The 17730-nt window shown below is 48.5% G+C and overlaps 1 protein-coding gene across 1 annotated transcript in view; it reads right to left on the minus strand.

Moving 5' to 3' along the window:
* Nucleotides 1-17730, minus strand: part of Prkca (protein kinase C alpha) — a 392514-nt gene that overhangs the window by 40070 nt on the left and 334714 nt on the right. Inside the window, exons 9-12 of the mRNA XM_051158935.1 lie at nucleotides 6951-7088; nucleotides 5911-6084; nucleotides 2768-2859; nucleotides 55-117 (exon numbers count right to left, since the gene is read on the minus strand). Of these exons, the coding sequence (XP_051014892.1) occupies nucleotides 55-117; nucleotides 2768-2859; nucleotides 5911-6084; nucleotides 6951-7088 (467 nt within the window). The remainder of the gene's footprint in view (nucleotides 1-54; nucleotides 118-2767; nucleotides 2860-5910; nucleotides 6085-6950; nucleotides 7089-17730) is intronic.

Genomic DNA, 17730 nt, shown 5'->3' on the forward strand with positions numbered 1-17730 from the left:
CGCCCCAAACCTCCCCACCATTCTGCTGCAGGAAGAGAGAGCTTTGAGGCACACCTGTAAATGATTCCTCTTTTATGAAGAAAGAACAGCCCAATGGAGATCTCTGCTGCGTAGAACCTGCGAAAGAAAGCATGCGTCAGACAGCCACCTTTTTGTGGGCTTCCTGGACACTCTACCACACTCACTTGGGGAATCAGAGGGGGTGGGGGGAGAGAGAGAGAGAGAGAGAGAGAGAGAGAGAGAGAGAGAGAGAGAGAGAGAGAGAGAGAGAAAGAGAGAGAGAGAGACAGACAGACAGACAGACAGACAGCACCTCTGAGCTCACCCTACACATGCGCTTTCCAAGGCTGGCTCTGTACCTGTCTCTTCACTCCAATGAGAAAGGCTTATTTTTCTAGTCTGGGGAGAGTGGGCAGCTTATTTATTCCCCACCAAATAATTTCTAATATAACAATTTAAGGAGTCAATTGTGAGACTCTCTTATGTCAGGAGTGTGGCTGAGTGGGCAAAGTTTTGATCCTCTGACACATGGAAGAAACAGATTTCGTGGTTTAAGAACAAAACCACAACTGGAGGACAAAGCCTCGTGCATGCTGAATACTCTATCTGTTTTATTCGCTCTTCGAAGTGCCGGATGGAATAAATAGGACACGCACCATGATTCATGCCCAAGTGTGCCCTTTTAAATAATTCATAATAACAACAGTCATTACCATCACTTCAAAATTATTAATAGGTTAATATCTGGAACTCAGATTAAATGCAGAATGATGTTTTAAAATTTGCATAGCACTGGGGAGCCTTTGAAGTCCATGGAGCCACAAGTTGGAGCCTCGGTAAATACACCAGCAGGCTTAAAATAAACACAGTAGCTGTGGAGTGGAGAAAAGCTGAACAGCATGTTTTTTAGTGGGGCTGTCATTGGGGGCTGGCGGAGGAGGGGTGGGGTGGGGGGTGGGTAGGAGAGACAGGATCACAGGTGATTTTTTTAATGTTATTTTCCGCGGTTCATTTATTTTTAACTCGTCTGCAGCATAAGCAGAATGAAAGAGCATCAGACGGGGTGCCATCTAGTTGCTTTGTGACATAAGATGGCCATTCTGCCACCTTTACTTTCCTGGCTCTGGGATTTCAAGCGGAGCATCTCACCGAACACCTCAGCCGTCTGTGATGTGCAGTGAGGGGATAAGGGCAGGTGTTTCCAACAAACACATTTGCTTCTCAGTACAAATGAAAGCAGAACCGTCTCTCTTTGTGTTTCTGGAAGCCTGTGGATAGAGAGCTCCCTGTCTGCCTCCAGTTAATCTTTCTAGCACAGATTATTATCCCACACAGGCCTCGGCTCCCTCCATCTACGCTTCAGATCACACAGGGGGGGTGGGGGGGAACCATCCCATGGCTAACTTGGTGCTGGCCCACTGTGCCTAGGCGGCTAGGGATGGGAAACAGCTCTCTGCTCAGTCGGCTTCTGTTTCAGCTGCAGACTTCCTGGGTCCCCAGAGACTGCTAGGGATCCGTGTCCCCTCCCTCCCCCTGTGGATGGCTCTTCCATTTCACTGCCTTTGCATCCCCAAATGTAAGGCACATCCATTGGGATGCCCCCGGGATGTGCCTCCTTCCTCCATGACCCGCTGTCCTCACCCTGGCCTGAGAACAGCACTCAAAAGAGGTTTTCCTTCTCTTGGCCTCTGTCACCGACTTTTGCTTTTCCTCTTCCAGAATGTTCCTTGAAAATAAAGGCCTAGCTGGAAACAGTGGTGGCATGTGCCTGTAATCCCAGCACTTGGGAGGCAGAGGCAGGCGGATCGCTGTGGGGTTTGAGGCCAGCCTGGTCTACAAAGTGAGTCCAGGGCAGCCAGAGCTACACAGAGAAACCCTGTCTTGAAAAACAAAACAAAACAACAAAACAAAAGAAAAGAAAAAGAAAGAAAGAAAAAGAAAAAGAAAAGAAACATTCCAGCTCCATTTCTTCTTCTCTGCCATGAGTCCTACAGGTCCCTTTGCACCAGCCCCATCCTTTCTGTTGTTGCTGTTAATCTTTCCTCAGTCAGTGGGCTCTGTAAAAACTTTCATGGGATCAAGGCTTTCTCTCTGTCATCTTCCTCAGCTGCCCTCCCAGCAGGCTCTGAATCTACCCACCTAGCCCCTCCTTTCCTCATGTCACCTGTGCCCAGGCTCAGCTCTCTGGACTCAGCCCTCCATCTCGTCACATCCTTTCCCTGGAAGGCATCACTCACTCACCTCTGGGTTGGGCCTTCCCCGGTTACCTGCTGCTCCCACTCTCCAATTCTGGGGTGTTAGTGGCACCCTGTATAGACTTGTACAGTCTCAGCAATGTGTTATAATTGCCGGATGCCTTTTCCAAATGCCCACGTGAGAAGCACGGGCTCCCCAAGGTATGGGCCTCACATTCCTTTTATTCTCTTGCCTGATGCACAGTGAGTGTGAATTCCACCCGCTCAGCGAGTGGTGAAGGAGTCCATCCATAAGTTGGTGTTAGTAGGTGAGGGGGAGAAGGCACCAGCATGTCCAATGTGCTGAGAACAGAATTAGAATTAACCAGTCTTTACACATACCTATTATACATGGGTCCTGCCGGTACACCTGTTGTTTCAGTGCTGAGAGCCAAGTGGGCAAAGTTGCCCTTGGGCACTTTATCCAGCGGTTGGGGGGGGGGGCGTTCCCAGTTGGGAGTATTAGGATGTTTGAGTTACAGAGCTTAAAATAAAATAAAATAAAATAAAATAAAATAAAATAAAATACTCACACTGCTTGTGGCTCCTTAAATTTTCCTACTTGCTGAATGTGGTACATGAGGTCCCCACCGTTGACGTACTCCATGACGAAGTATAACCGGTCCTGCAGACCAAAGTTCACGTGTAAGCGGCGTTTCGCCCCAGCAGAGTGTCTCTGCTTTGCTTTCTCATCAGCAAATATGGGGTGACCCCAGCAGATCGACTCTATTGGGCGTTCTTCACAATCGTTTTTCCAGGATGGGGGATATGTAACTCACTCTATAGCAGGTGATGGCACTCTGATAACATGCCAGCCTCCTGGCTACTTATGTGCCTTATTACACAGACAGACAATATATCTCTAAACTAGTGGTGGCGTGAAGACTCCACATGGGCCCATCGTTTCATCGTAATGGATGTAATGGATGGTGCACGCGTGCAAAAGCTGGCTAGCAACATCCAGAAGGTATGCTGTGCTCATTCAGCAACGTGCTTAAGTGCATGCCTCTGAAAATATATCTCTTGGGGCAGGGGGAGGAGGTTAGGTTGAACTCATAAATTACACAGACTTAATGATATTTAGTGGGAGAGAGGGGAGCACTGTGAATGGAGATTTTAGTCAGTGTTCTTTTGCCTCCATAACGTGCTCAAATATTGTCTTCTAAGAATTTGTTTTCTGTCACTGGTACGCTAACTGCTGGCCGCACGGAGGGCATACATCACCGAACCAAGTAAGTCTGCATAGTTATGAGGACATTATGCTGGGACAGAGGGGAGAGACCAGGTGCTTTAATGGGGAAATAACCAACAGCACAACAGAGCATGGTAAGAGATGACCTCTGCTGTATTCTAGAGAGCACCCTTCTTCTGCAGAGGTCATTAAACTGGGAGGGAGAGCTGATGGAGCTATTTCAAACAGCCCGGAAGTAGCTTGGGAAACTCCTCTCTCCGGCTTTCATTCCATCGCCATGTATTTGCTTTGCAACTTCCCAGAGCTGCACTGGTGTCTGTAGGGTCACAGAACAGGGTTGGGGTTCAGTTCTCCCTTCGGCCCTGCCACTAGCTCTCTCTGGCACTGCGTGGGTGGGTGGGTGGGTGGGGGGCGCAGAGGGGCAGGGCCTGCAGTTGACCAAGTGACTGGTGCGAGGCTGACACACAGTGGCCAGTGCTAGATCCGCAGCCTCATAGAAATCCCCCATTTTGAGACTCTGACCTTCCCAGGATTTTAAGCGCCTATCAGTTTCTGACCATGGGGCAGTTTTAAATGACAGAGACAATGACAGAAATGCTAGCCGTCGGAGACCTGACAATTGCACCCCTCTTAGAAGTGTGGCTTGGACTGGAGTCCTAAGTCAGGGAAGGCTCCCAGTTGATATGACAGAGACTCTAGCAGAGGCTCCTAATAGCAGCACCATAGAGACTGAAGAGGACACCCTCTAACTAGACAAGTCTCCTAGTAGAGGGAGGGGAACACCAGCCCACCCACAAAAACTTTGACCCAAAAATCACCCCATTTACAAGACATGCAGGGATAAAGATAGAGCAGACATAGCTGAGATTGAATGAAGGTCCAACCGATGCCTGGCCCAACCCAAGACCCACCCCATGGAAGACAGCCAACCCCTGACACTATTAACGATCCTCTGCTATGCTTGCAGACAGGAGCCTACCAGAATTGTCCTCTGAGTGGCCACACCCAGCAGTATCTCAAAACAGATGCTGAGACTGTCAAACATTGGGCGATGTGTAGGGAGCATTGTGGAAAAGTGGGGGGAAGGAGAAAAGGACCTAAAGGGGACAGGAGCCTCACAGGGAGACCAACAGAGCCAACTAACCAGGCCCCAGAGGGGCTTGCTGAGACCGAGGCACCAACCAAGGGCCTTACATGGACTGGACTTAGACCCCCTACAAAGATGTAGCTGAGGGACAGTTCAGGATTCATGTGGGTCCCCTAGTAGGAAGAGTGGGGGCTCTCTCTGACATGGGCTCTCTTGCCAGCTTTTTAATCACTTCCTCCTGGCGGGCCTGTCTTGCCAGGCCACAGGAGAAGAGGACATACTCACTTGATGAACCTGGGGTGGATGGGAAGGGGGCTCCCTTCTTCTGAGGAATAGGGGAGGGGGATTTGGGAGTTGGGTGGGGGAGTATAAGGCTGGAAAGTGAGGAGGGATTGGGCTATGACTAGGATGTAATGTGAATAAATAAATAAAATTTTTAAAAAAGTGTGACTTGGAGGTGGAGAACACCTCGCTGGCACATTGCCTCATGGTACTCCATCTTAATGTGCACATTTCTGTGGAGACCAGAAAGATCCACAACTGGTGCCTTTGTAATTTTAACATTTCTTTTTCTTTTAATATATATATTTTTTTAGTCTGTGACTAAGGTCAGCAAACTTTTTTCCCCGTAAAGGGTCAGATAGCACGTACAGCTTTTGCATGCCTCACAACTCACAGATGTTAAGATTTGAATTTCACATGCCAGACAACATTATAATTTGTGTTTATTTCTTGTGACCCTTCTCACAGCTCATAGACTGTGGGACAGGTCACAGCCTGCCACTCCTGCTGTGTCGCTTATACAGGGACCTGCACCTTAGGAAACAGAGTGTCCTGTGTTCCAATGCTGCTCATGGCAGCAGAATCAGTGGCCTTTAAGAGGCCAGGGATGGTGGCACACACCACCTTTTATCACAGCATTTGGGAGGCAGAGGCAGGCAGATTTCTGAGTTTGAGGCCAGCCTGTTTTGCTAAAAAAGAAGAAGGAGGAGGAGGAGGAGGAGGAAGAGGAGGAGGAAGAGGAGGTAGGGCTGTGAATCTATGACTGTTTTGTGTAAGTCTTAGAGCATAGGGCCTGCATGAAGAAGACCTCTTATATACAGCCCTTCTAGGGCCCTAGTGGTTACCTTGACCCCCCACCCCCCACCCCCCACGCCATGTGCAGACCCTTTATTTCAAGTGGTTTAGTGTTTGTATGTCATCCCTGCATGTGTGGCCACAGACATGAATCGTCTCTAGATTACCTATACCTAACATACGTAACTACTGTTGTGCTGAGGGATGAGGAGCAGCGGTCTGCCCCTAAATGAAATGGAATTAAATGATCAGGACTCGAGGGTCTTGAGATCATGATCCATGTGAGAGGGAGAGTAGTGGATAGAAACCAGAGTCCTCACCACTGTCTGAAAGCAGGAGTGCAGCTGCGTCAGGAACGGCGGCTTGTCCAGCAGGGCCAGCACCCGCTTTTCCACCATGGTGCACTCCACGTCGTCATCCTGGATCACCACGTCCTTCTTCAGGATCTTGATGGCATACAGCTCCTCTGTCCCCTTCCTGTCAGCGAGCATCACCTGGGGACAGAAGGAGAGAAGGCTCAACGCCGGTGGGCAGACAGCTGGTACAGGGACTAGGAGCGGAGGTCATGAGGAACAAGGGCGGGGGAACAGTTCAGCGACAGCTGGTGCAAGTCTGTGAGTGAGTGATGGGGAAAAAAACCCCACTAATATGCTTCAGTATGGTTTCATTATAGGTAGCATCACCTGAAGTCCACATGTAGAAGTCTTGGTCCCCAGGGTGACAATGGTGGGAGGTGGGAGACCCTGTAGGAGCTGAGGTTTAGTCTAACTTCATTTCTGATGCTGTGATAAAATATTCTGGCAAAGTAATAACTTAAGGGAGAAAGGATTTTTTTCAGCTCATAATTCCAGGTTACAATGCAGCATTGTGGGGAAGACAAGGCAGGAGCATCAGGCAGCTGGTCCCATGACGTCCATAGTCACATGACTATGTACAAGCTCGATTGCTGGCATGCCTGTACTCCGCTCACTCTTGAGTGGTTCAGGATGCTTTGCCTAGGGAATGGTGCTTCCCATAGTGGTGCGTGCATGCATGTACACTGAGGGACCACATGAGCATGTTCATACTGGTGTAGAGGCCAGAGGACAACCTCAGAAGTCATCCTTCATTCTTCAGGCACCATCCACTAGAATTACAAGTGGTTGCTTACAAGTTGTCAGAAGGGTGTTGGAGACAGGACTGAGGGCCTCTGCGAGGAAAGCCAGTCCTCTTAGCTGCTGAGTCATCTCTCTGACATGCCAGTTGTTTTCAATGAAGTCTGAGCTATGTGAGGAAAGTGCCTGCATAACTACAGGGATGCCGCGATCCAACACTGAACAGCACCGATCCAACAAATTTACGCAAACCCCTCCGGTCCTACCTTCCCAAAACTGCCCTTCCCCAGCACCATGAGGAAGTTGAAGTCGGTGAGTTTCACTCTGTCAAGGTTGTTGGACGGTTGCTTCCTGTCTTCTGAAGGGCTCAGGACTTTGTTACCAGCAGGGCCGAGCTTGGCTTTCTGAAACAAGCACAAACAGAGGAAGCCATTGAAAGAGCGAAAGAAGCCGGGGCACTGTTAGTAAGCGGGATGTCAGCTGTGAAGAGAGGGCTGAGGAAAGGAGTCTGAGGGTAGAGAGTGATGGTGACCAGTGCTTCGACACATCCCACGGGGAAGAGCTGCAAAATGAACACGCTCTTCCACTCTGTCCCTAGTTAACAACTCCGTACAATCAACCAGGGGCCCGCCGAAAAGAATCCGATGATGGCAGGCGAATTCTAATTCAGGGACGGAAAGTTAACTTCTTCAGGGTAAATGGTGTCTTGAGATTGTGAACATAACCAAGGAAGTAAAACTATGCGTGGATGTTTTTTCTTATTTGTAGAGTTTGTAATTTAAGATTAATCTGTATGAAGGAAGTTTGTACCCAGGCGGAACGACAGCAGAATGTTCTCCAGAGACGAGCTGCCTGTTCGGTGAGCTTTGAGGGCGATTTATAGCTACTTTCAGGGGGAGTTGTAAGAACAGGGGTTTGTTAAGTCAAGAGTTGAATTTATGGAAAGAAATAGTGATGCTCCTGGCATGCATCTGGTTTCACAGCAGCCTGGAGAACACCTGGTGAGCAATGCGGTGGTACCGAAAGGAGTTTCTGTACTCTGGAGTCATACATGGTGAGCCTGGAGGGATCCCATTCTCACTACCAATGGGGAAAAGCAAGAGTGCCCAGCAGAAAGCAAAGGTAAGTGAGATCCCGTGGGAACGGATGCCTCAGTGGCCGGCAAGGAAGCCTTAGAGAAAGCACAGAAGCCTAGCACGGGTGCCGAATCACACACACCGCCAGACTTAAACATCTGCTTGGTAATGAGAGAGAGGCAGGGCCCTAGGGTCAGTGGGCCTTCCACAGCCTCGGCCCCCATCTAAGGGCAAGGGCAATCGCTTCACATGCATCTTTATGTGTGGGGCTCCCCCCTCCCCCCTCAATGCAGCAGACCTAAGGGCGGATTTGAGCTCAGTAGCAGGTGCTAGGCTCTCTCTCAAGTCAATACCGATATAGGTATGGGTCTTTGCTACTGTTCTATTGCCATGAAGAGACACCAGGACCAGGCCAGCTCTTATACAAGAAAGCATTACAGTTTTGGAGGGTTAGCCCATTGTCACCATGGCAGGGGCATGGTGAAAACATGGTGGCACTTGTGGCTCTGGAGCAGGGGCTCAGAGTTACATCCAGATTCTCAGGCAGAGGAGGCCGGGAGGGGGGGGGGGAGGGGGGAGGTGCTGGCATGGGCTTCTGAAACTGCAAAGCCCGCCCCCTCCACACTTCCTCCAATAAGGCTAAACTTCCTCCAATAAGGCCACGCCTCCTAATTGTTCTCAAATAGTGTCACTTCCCAGTGACTAAGCATTTGAATATAAGAACCTATGGGTGTGTGTGTGTGTGTGTGTGTGTGTGTGTGTGTGTGTGTGTGATTCCTATTCAAACCACCACAGTAGGCTAAAGGGTAGATGGCAGAGGAGATAAGGAGGCATCCAGAGGGGCCTTGCTACTGACAGATGCCTTGGCAAGGCTGGATCCTAGCTGAAGGAGAAAATGTGTGTTTGTTGGCTTGTTTCTTTATTAGCAAAGGTTTCCCACATCGATGAAAACAATCCCTCACACTGTTAGGATGTGGATGCAGGCACGATCAGTGGGGGCTCATACTGCTCAGGAAAAGTCTCTCCCAAAGCACAGGTCCATCTGAGATGGCTCACAGAGGGAGACCAGCATATGGGGGGAGGGGGGTCCAGATCAAGACCAGGTGACATCACGAACTGTGCTCAAGATGGACAGCTGGCTGCTCAGGACCTAGCCCATGGGCTGGAGTTAGATTTCACCCCTTCCCAAGTCAGCCCTGAGGTATAAATGGCCTAGGTATCCTTATGCAAGTGTCACCATCCAGAGTGCATCCTCTACCACTGCAGTTTTCCTACAGAGCATTCTGGAACCATTTCCATACTGCCATCTGCAGGACTTGCTGCATAAGGACACCAGACCATTTCGGATATTGAGTTTTCTAAAGCAACATGAAAATCCATAAGTATTTCAACTTTGCTCGTTTTGTACTACCTTTGAGCAAGCCCCATTCATAGCAGGGGTTTAAAATACTATGGAGTTCAATAAGATAGACAGAGATACTTAGCAGTTGTGTCAGTAGTGTGTGTGTGTGTGTATGTGTGAGAGTGTGTATGCTTGCGTGTATGTGTGTGTGTGTGTTTGTGTGTGTGTGTGTGCATGTGTGTGTGTGCGAGTGTGTGTGAATGTGCATGTGTGTGTGTGCGAGTGTGTTTGTGTGTGTTTAGGGGAGTTTGGGGATGGCCCCAGAGGCCTTCTAGGAGGGTCCCTGGCCAGATGCTGTAAACAGCTGGCTTTCTCTTCATCCCTGGGTCACATTCTGGAAAGCACAGCCATCCCATAACAAGCTCTGCTTCTGAGCCCACCATTTCTTCTCAGTTTTGAACAGGTTGCTTGGCAACTAACTTCACAGCAGGCCTAAGAGACTTGCCCTTCCCAACTTGCATGTTGTTGACATTACTCTGGCTGACATGAGTGCAGCACAGACTTCTCCAGGAGTGCAAATCAAATCAATATATGTGTGAGGGGGCCCGGGGGGTGTGTGGAATAAACTTAGAGCCGATTGCTTAACTGCAGAGATTTCAGAAGCCTGAGGCCTCCTGCTGACATCCTACACTACAGCAATGTGAACAGGGACCAACATGGGCAGGCGCCCTGCTGGGGCCAAGAGCAAACAGGATTCAGCTGGCAGAGCTTGACAGTCAACAGTGAGAGGAGGAAGGATGCTCAGAAGGCCCCTTTCGTTTTCTGCTTGAGTTGAAATGATGTCATCCCTCACCACAGGGCTGGCAGCTATTTGTGAACCTTCAGAACCATAAGCTAGAGAACCCTCTCTAATTTATATATTGGCTAACTTTGGCTATTTGATTGCAGCACCAGAAAATGGGCTCTGGCTTCCTGTGGTCCTTGCACATGTCTGTGCTCTGTCTGGAGGCTGTGCATGTCCCTTGGGCCTCCCAGACTCCCAGGGGGATTACAGGAAACAAAATGGAAATTTCTGCAGATGAGCTAAGGCCAGTTAAGGAAAAGGCTTTAATGAAGAGCATATAGTTGGGCATGGTGGTGCACACCTTTAATCCTAGCACAGGCCCCTGAGTTCGAGGCCAGCCTATTCTACAGAGCAAGTTCCAGGACAGCCAGGGCTACAAGGTGAGGCCCTATCTCGAAAACAAAAGAAAACAAAATGACATAGAAATGATTCAATAGGGAAAAAAATTAAAATCTCAATTATAATGTTGTGAAATACAACAAGTTAACTCTAAATGCTGGAAATTTTCTGGGCTCTCTTCTTTCATCCTTAGACAGAAAATAGCATGTTTTATTGGCTTTAACTAAAATAACTTTCACCATGCTGGGTGTGGTGGCACATGCCTGTAATCCTAGCACTCGGGAGACAGAGGCAGGTGGATCACTGTAAGTTTGAGGCCAGCCTGGTCTACAAAGGGAGTCCAGGGTAGCCAAGATAACACAGAGAAACCCTGTCTTAAATCAAAACAAAAAACAAAAAAACAAAAAGCAAAAAAAAAAAAAAAAAAAAAAAAAAAAAAACCACCCTAAAAAAAATAATTACTTGCACCTGGGGAACTTGGGTTCCTCATAAGACGGCACCTGAAAATTTGTCAAGCTCTTGCTTCATGATGCCACCTGAATTCCAGGCTCTGAGACCAGCCAGTGTCCTCTCCTCGCGGGGAAATGAGCTAATAACCAACTATGACACATCTCATTCTGAACTACAGAGGTGCTCTTGTGGTCCCTGAAGGGCCACAGGGTGGGTGGGGGCAAACAAGCCATGCAATACGGGTCCCTGCATGTCCACCGGAAGTGAAGTACAGGTACACACACGTGGCCTGCTCCTGAATCCAGTGACCTGTCCTCCCACCCAGCCCGTTATTGCAGGATTTTCACATTGAAACCAGGCTGAGATGCCAAACGGGACATAGGAGGCAGAGGCAGATGGAGCAGGCGTTCAAGGCAGCCTGTGTTACACGAGACTCTTAAATATCCATAAAATAATGATAAAAAGAGTAAAAACTTACACTAGGTACACATTAGGTATATGAAGGATGGGGCAATGGGAGATATCCATTTTCTATCATGTTAAACCACTTGGGGCAGCAGAGCTGGGACCATTTGACTTTTGGAAGCAGCAAGGGCAAAGGCTTAAGTTCATTCCCAAGACATCCTGCCTTCCTTGAACTGTGTGTACCGAGTGTATTCTAGCTTTGCTGCATGAGAAAACAGACCCGACCCCCCGACCCCCCCCCCCCCACACCCATTCCCTGAAACAACCCAGAGTTGGGTTGTCATCACTTATTGGCTCTCATATCATGCCTCTGCTGGACATACTGACAAGAGGTTCTGGCTTATCCCAGCTCTAGGCCCCACACTGCAGCATGAGCCCAGAGATCTCTGAAGTGAGGGTCAATGTCTAAGCGCACTGTGTCCCACTTGAAATGTTCTGGTTTTTACCCGTTTTGTAAGTGTGTCTTCAATAAAAGTGTTTCCTGGAGTTAGTGCAAGTGTGGCTTTGATGAACATATTTATCAAAGCTATCTGCAGTGCGACGTAGTGACTGCCACTGAACTTGACAGCTGTGGAAAGGGTCTTTCTACTTCTGACATTCCAGCGGGGAGCCAGGCTGATGGTGCCCAACCGCAGAAACACACGAACTGTTTGGAATCTCTCTTATGTGTTCTTTAAAAAAATCTTTTCTTTATTTCATGCTGAAAATGCTCTGGGCTCCTTACCTGAACACTGACCAGGCATTTCAGCATTGCTCCACAAAGCAGAATAGGGCTAGTGGAGGTTATTGTACTCCTCGGAACTGAGGCTGCAGCACATTTCCTTGCCTCTGAGGTGCTATATTCACCTGTGTGTGCTGCAGGACTGGCTCGGAGCAGTTGAGTGCACCAGAGGCAAATTATGAGGACCTGGGGAGGGCTTGCTGGAGGCACCTGCCGGCTAGGTTAGTGCCTGTGTTTCCAACCAGCTATGGCTTCTGACATCTAGTCCCATTACTCAGTTGCTAGGCAACAGGTTAAAAGGATGCTACTTAGTGGTCATTACAGGGTCTCAGGCAGCACAGTGATGTACAGGAGAAGCCTATTGCTCTCTGGCTAGCTCATTTCATTTGTTGGATGGGCCAAGCATTCTGCCCCTTGAGGGCCTGTGCTTTCTGCCTCCTGTGACCCACATAGGTGTACGTGCCTTCCTTCTAGTCTGAAAATGATACCTTAAGACCCCGGGATCCTCCACTCACCCTGACAACTGTCCCTGTCACCCCATTTCCTGTGGCTTATGTCCTCCTGTTTTCCTTCTGCCTGGTGTCTTTACACTCCATGTTTGGTCATCCCTCTCTCCATATGGGAAAGAGCCTGAGGTTCTCTGCTGGGCTCTTTCTGGTCTATCTGCAGAGCTTAGGACACGGTGTACCTCAAGTGCTCTGAGTGAATGAGTAAATGACTTTTCATATAACATTTTCTAAAAGGCAGTTATTTCTTCTTGAAACAAAATATGTTCATTTTAGAAAATTTTAAGACGCATACATTCTTTTAAAAAATAAAAAAAAAAATTAAGTACCTATGATTTTATCACCCAGAGAAGACAACTGCTAACATCTTACAGCTGTCCTACAATCTTGCGTTTTCACATCTTATTTAACACAGACAGCATTACATTGTGTTTCCTTGCCAAGTGTTAGGGACTTCTCACTCCCTTGCTGTTGGACACCTGGGTGGTTTCTTTTTCCAGTGTTCTCTATAGCAGCCAGATGCACCATTTTCAGTTTTGGATCTCTTTCTTGTTCTTAGACTCCCTAGCACATACGGAGTCATCAAGTGAAGAGGTTTGGATGGTGCAAGGCTGGTGATGCCCACTGCCAACTGTATGAAGGCAGACAGAGGAAGACCATGGAGAAAAGGTGGGAAGCCCAAAGAGTCAGGACACCCTAATTCTGAAAGGCAGGCTGACTTTCCTTAGTACACATGTATGTGTTACTCGTTGGGACTTCTAGGAGCATTCTTAAAGATATGAGGCCATCATCACTTCAGTGCCTCCACCTTTTGGTACTGGGAAATTATGTTCATCATCTCTAACTTTATGCTCTAGAGCAATGGTTCTCAATCCGTGGATCGAGAGCCCTTTGGGGGTCTTTTCACAGGGGTCCCATATCAGATATCCTGCATATCAAATTTACATTATGATTCATAACAGTAGCAAAATTACAGTTATGAAGTAGTAATGAAATAATTTTATATCTGAGGGTCACCACGACATGAGGAATTGTATTAAAGGGTCCCAGCATTAAGAAGGTTTGAGAACCACGGCTCTAAAGCCTCCCAATTGGATTTTAAAACATTTTCATATGCCAACACCACACACACACACACACACACACACACACACACACACACACACACACACCCCTTAATGCTTTAAGTAAGGTGATGGTTTTGCATCTTCATGAGGCTTGTGGGCTCCATGCTTGACATGCCAGAAGGAACAGTTGAGGAAGGTGACATGGCCTGGATGTTTATGCCCCAAACTCACATGTGAGAATCCTAGCCCCTAAGATGAAGGCATGAGGAAGTAGGGGAGGCAATTAAGTCCCCAGGGCTCCAGAATCACACTGGGATTAGTAAGTGTCCTCATGAGAGGGGCTCAGGCTCTCAGCAGGTGAGGACACCCGAGCAAGGGGCCATCTATGAACCAGACATGCATCTGTCTGAGCCTTGACCCTGAAGCCCCTAGCCCTGAAGACAGTGAGCAATGAATCATGTTTGTAAGGCATGTGGCCTGTGTGGTTTGCTTACGCCAGCCAGAGCCAATGACAATAGAATGAAAATTTATCTGTACAGAAAAGCAAGCAAGCTGTCCTTAGGGCAGGCCACCTCCCATGCCACCCCATTTCCTTGTGACTGCATCTTTTTAATTTGCTTCCTTACCCAGGCTGCAGCTACACACTCGAACTTAGGGGGCTGAGGGCGGGGGGGGGGGCGCGGGACTGTTAACACCTGCTGCCTGGAGTCTTCTTCCTAAGCTGGAGGGGGGGGGGTGGGAATCACAGATGAACAGCAAGCAAATCACGAATGTGTACTCTTCATTTTCCCCAGGACCACAGACCATCTGTAAGGCCTAGAAGGGTCCCGGGGGAGGCCTAACCTGCCTCTGATGAAGATACCTGCATGCAGACGAAGACGCATGAGGCTTGAAGACGGTCTCCGGAGCCAAAGCCACTACCTCCAGCCCCTCACAGGGTTGCGGTAGTGTATGGAGGAAGAGAAGGGTACCACTTTCTCCCAAATCTATCCCAACACAGGGCCCTGGAGCCTCTGGCTGCAGAGGATGAGCCTCCTGCACTCTGGGATGAGTGTCACCAACCACTGCAGGGTGACAGAGCAGTTTAACCTCTGAAAGAATTTGGAGACAAGTGACACAAGGCTGCTCACATTGCCAGTGAGGAGTCAGAGTGACATTTCTAGACCCATTTCCTTCCTTGGTTCTGAAGCCCAAACTCTAGTCTTTGTTGTTTTTGTTTTTTGGTTTTTTTTTTTTAATATTCATTTAAGTAATTTATTCAGATTACATCTAAATTGTTATCCCCTCACTTGTATCTTCCCTTTGACCCTCCCTCCCTCTTTCATCCTATTCCCCTCCCCTAGGTCTGTGACAGAAGGGGACCTCCTCTCCCACTATAAGATCACAGCCTATCAGTTCTCTTCCTGGTTGTCTGCTTACTCTTCCTCTGAGTGTCACCAGGTCTCCCCACCAAGGGGAAGTGGTCAAATAGGGGGCACGAGAGTTTATGTCTGAGTCAGTCCCTGCTCTCCACACAACTGTGGAGAATGTGCTGTCCATTTGGCTAGATCTGAATAGGGGTTCTAGGTTTACTGCATGCATTGTCCTTGGTTGGTACAGTCAAACTCTTAGTCTTTGAGTTAGTGCCCTTCTCCCATAGCACAGGTCAGTAAATCTGGCTGTGTAGGCCAAATACTCTATGATGTCCCTACACACCTCTGCTGCTTCGGCATGAAGTTCAGAAGAACAGATGTGTGGCCGTGACTCAGAACGGCAGGCGGTGTCTGGGGCGCAGTTCTTACTCTTGATTCTCAAATTGTTCATTTACAACTGCAGTTAAGCTTTTACATTTTAAAAAAGTATTTATTTATTATTTATACAGTATTCTGCCCACACATGTGCCTGCCCACCACAAGAAGGCACCAGATCTCATTACAGGTGGTTGTGAGCCACTATGTGGTGGTTGGGAATTGAACTCAGGACCTTCGGAAGAGCAGACGGTTGCTCTTAACTTCTGAGCCATCTCTCCAGTCCTGTTTTTACATTTTTAATAGAGTGTATTTCTCTATGCTGGGGACTGAGCCCAGGGCCTCCAGTGTGTGAGGTTAGCATTCCACCAACAAGAGCTACATCCCTAGGCTTGAAGTTCTAGTTAGAAAATCCCTGCGTCTCCTTGCTAACCTATCAGGACAGCAATAATGAAAACTTCTTAATGACCCTGAACGTCTCTTCCATGATGTTTGATGCACTGAGTGGCACAGGAAAATAAGGCGGTGTTGCCAAATTAGGTGGTACTGACCCAGCAAAGCACAAGGGCAAGGGATACAGAGTAAGCCATTTCCTTATTGAGAACTGTTTGTAAGGACACAGCCACTCAGGTGGTTGCCACTGTTAAAATGAAGTCAGGAAGTCATGGGAAGCTAGCAGGCCTCAATGTTGTTGCAATTAAGTCATACCCCAAGGGTGGTGGGTTGGGAAATGTGGGGTCCAGGATCCATTAGAGCTTTGCCTGCTGTGGAAAGCAGTATTTGGTTACTTTTCTACCATGCCTCAGGAGTTTTCAGTAGCCATTCTGTTATTTTCTTTACGGTTATGTTTTCCCTTACGTTCCTTGACCCATCCTGCCATTGGTGGCATGCCTGTTGGGTTGCCTGGTCTCTTTTTCATACATGTATATACACAGGGTATTTCAGCCATAACTGTCCCCCATCAATTACCATCTCCCATTTCCCTCCATTCCCATTGATTCTGTCCTCTTTCTGAGTAGTTTCCCTTCCACTTTCAAGTCTGTCTCTCTCCCTCCACCACTCCCTCTCTTTGCCCCTTCCTTTCCTTTTCCCTTCCTTCCCTCCTTCCTCTGTGTGTGTGTGTGTGTGTGTGTGTGTGTGTGTGTGTGTGATCCAAACTGTTACAGGAGCATGGGCACATTAAGAATAAATGCTCCCTCACACCCTCCCCTCCCCCGAGTTACTATTAACTGCCAATAGCTCTTCAGGGAGGGAGAAGCACTGTGCACCCCCTGCCCCCACCAGCAACAGTTAACTGCCTCTTAGGCCTCAGGGTAGACTGGCTAATCTGAGAAGCAGATCAACTTGCCTGGCTGGTAAGTGGACCCTGGAAGGCTGTTGTCTATCAGTCTCCCCAGTTGCTATGGGAGGATCCCGGGATCTCCAAAGGACCCTGTTTTGTAGATCCTCCCAAGTTTACCTCTTCTGGGCATTTCTACCCATGAGAACACAGTCTTTCTCTCCCTGGGGATGGCAGCATGAATTATCTGATGCCCACTTTAGGGAAGTCCAGTGAGAGCTGAATGGCCAGGGCATACAATGGAGTTAGACTTTTCACACTAATGCATTTCTTTTCCTGCCAGGAATGGTCCCCTTTGGGGACCCCACCTCACAGGCCTTTGCAGGGTTGGGAAGTCTCATGGATTCACACATGCTGTCAAAGTAAACGGTCTTCCAGCAATGCTCATTTCTTAAAGGCGTAGAATTCTCTGTTCCTAAGAACACAGTCCCTGGGCAAGCAAGAAGAGATGGAAAGGAGGTGACAAAGGCCCACACAGATGGCTCTTGACTGTTTCTCTTTTAGCACTGAGGTTGTTGCCTAAAATCAGGAGCAGTTGGGAGCATGGAGTGACCATTTCATTGCTATTCCTGCTTATGGACAAGTTTCTTCTGTTGTGGCCTGTGTGCATCAAGGGCCGGGGAGTCTTTCTTTTGCGTGCCTTTACTGCCCTCTTGTGGTATTTAGCTCCTGGAGCGATTGCACCCGGATGAAGGTCTTTTGGCGTCCCAATAAACAATGCGACGTGCTGCAAAGGAAGCACCTAGTTCATCTTCCTAGATGGACCTTTCCAGAAGTGACCTGAAGCACTAAGATGAGAGAGCCAAGTGTTTGCCAATGTCAGTGACGGTAAGATGCCAGAGGGAGCTCTGAAACCACCAGACGCTTGCTTTACTTACAGGAAGCTGCAAACCCTAAACAACTATAGATCATTTGTGCCTTCTGGGCATTCTAAAACCTCATGATGCTCTCAGACACTGCAAGCCAGAGGGCCAAGAATGGACCTGAAGAGAGGGAGAGAGAGAGAGAGAGAGAGAGAGAGAGAGAGAGAGAGAGAGAGAGAGAGAGAGAGAGAGAGAGAGAGAGAGAGAGAGAGAGAGAGAGAGAGACAGAGAGAGAGAGAGACAGAGAGAGAGAGAGAGAGAGGAAGGCAGTGGGCATTGCCAGGGACCCCTGAGTGGGCCACGAGCC

This window comes from Acomys russatus, chromosome 16 (genome assembly GCF_903995435.1).
Source record: "Acomys russatus chromosome 16, mAcoRus1.1, whole genome shotgun sequence".
In the NCBI taxonomy this organism is placed as follows: domain Eukaryota; kingdom Metazoa; phylum Chordata; class Mammalia; order Rodentia; family Muridae; genus Acomys; species Acomys russatus.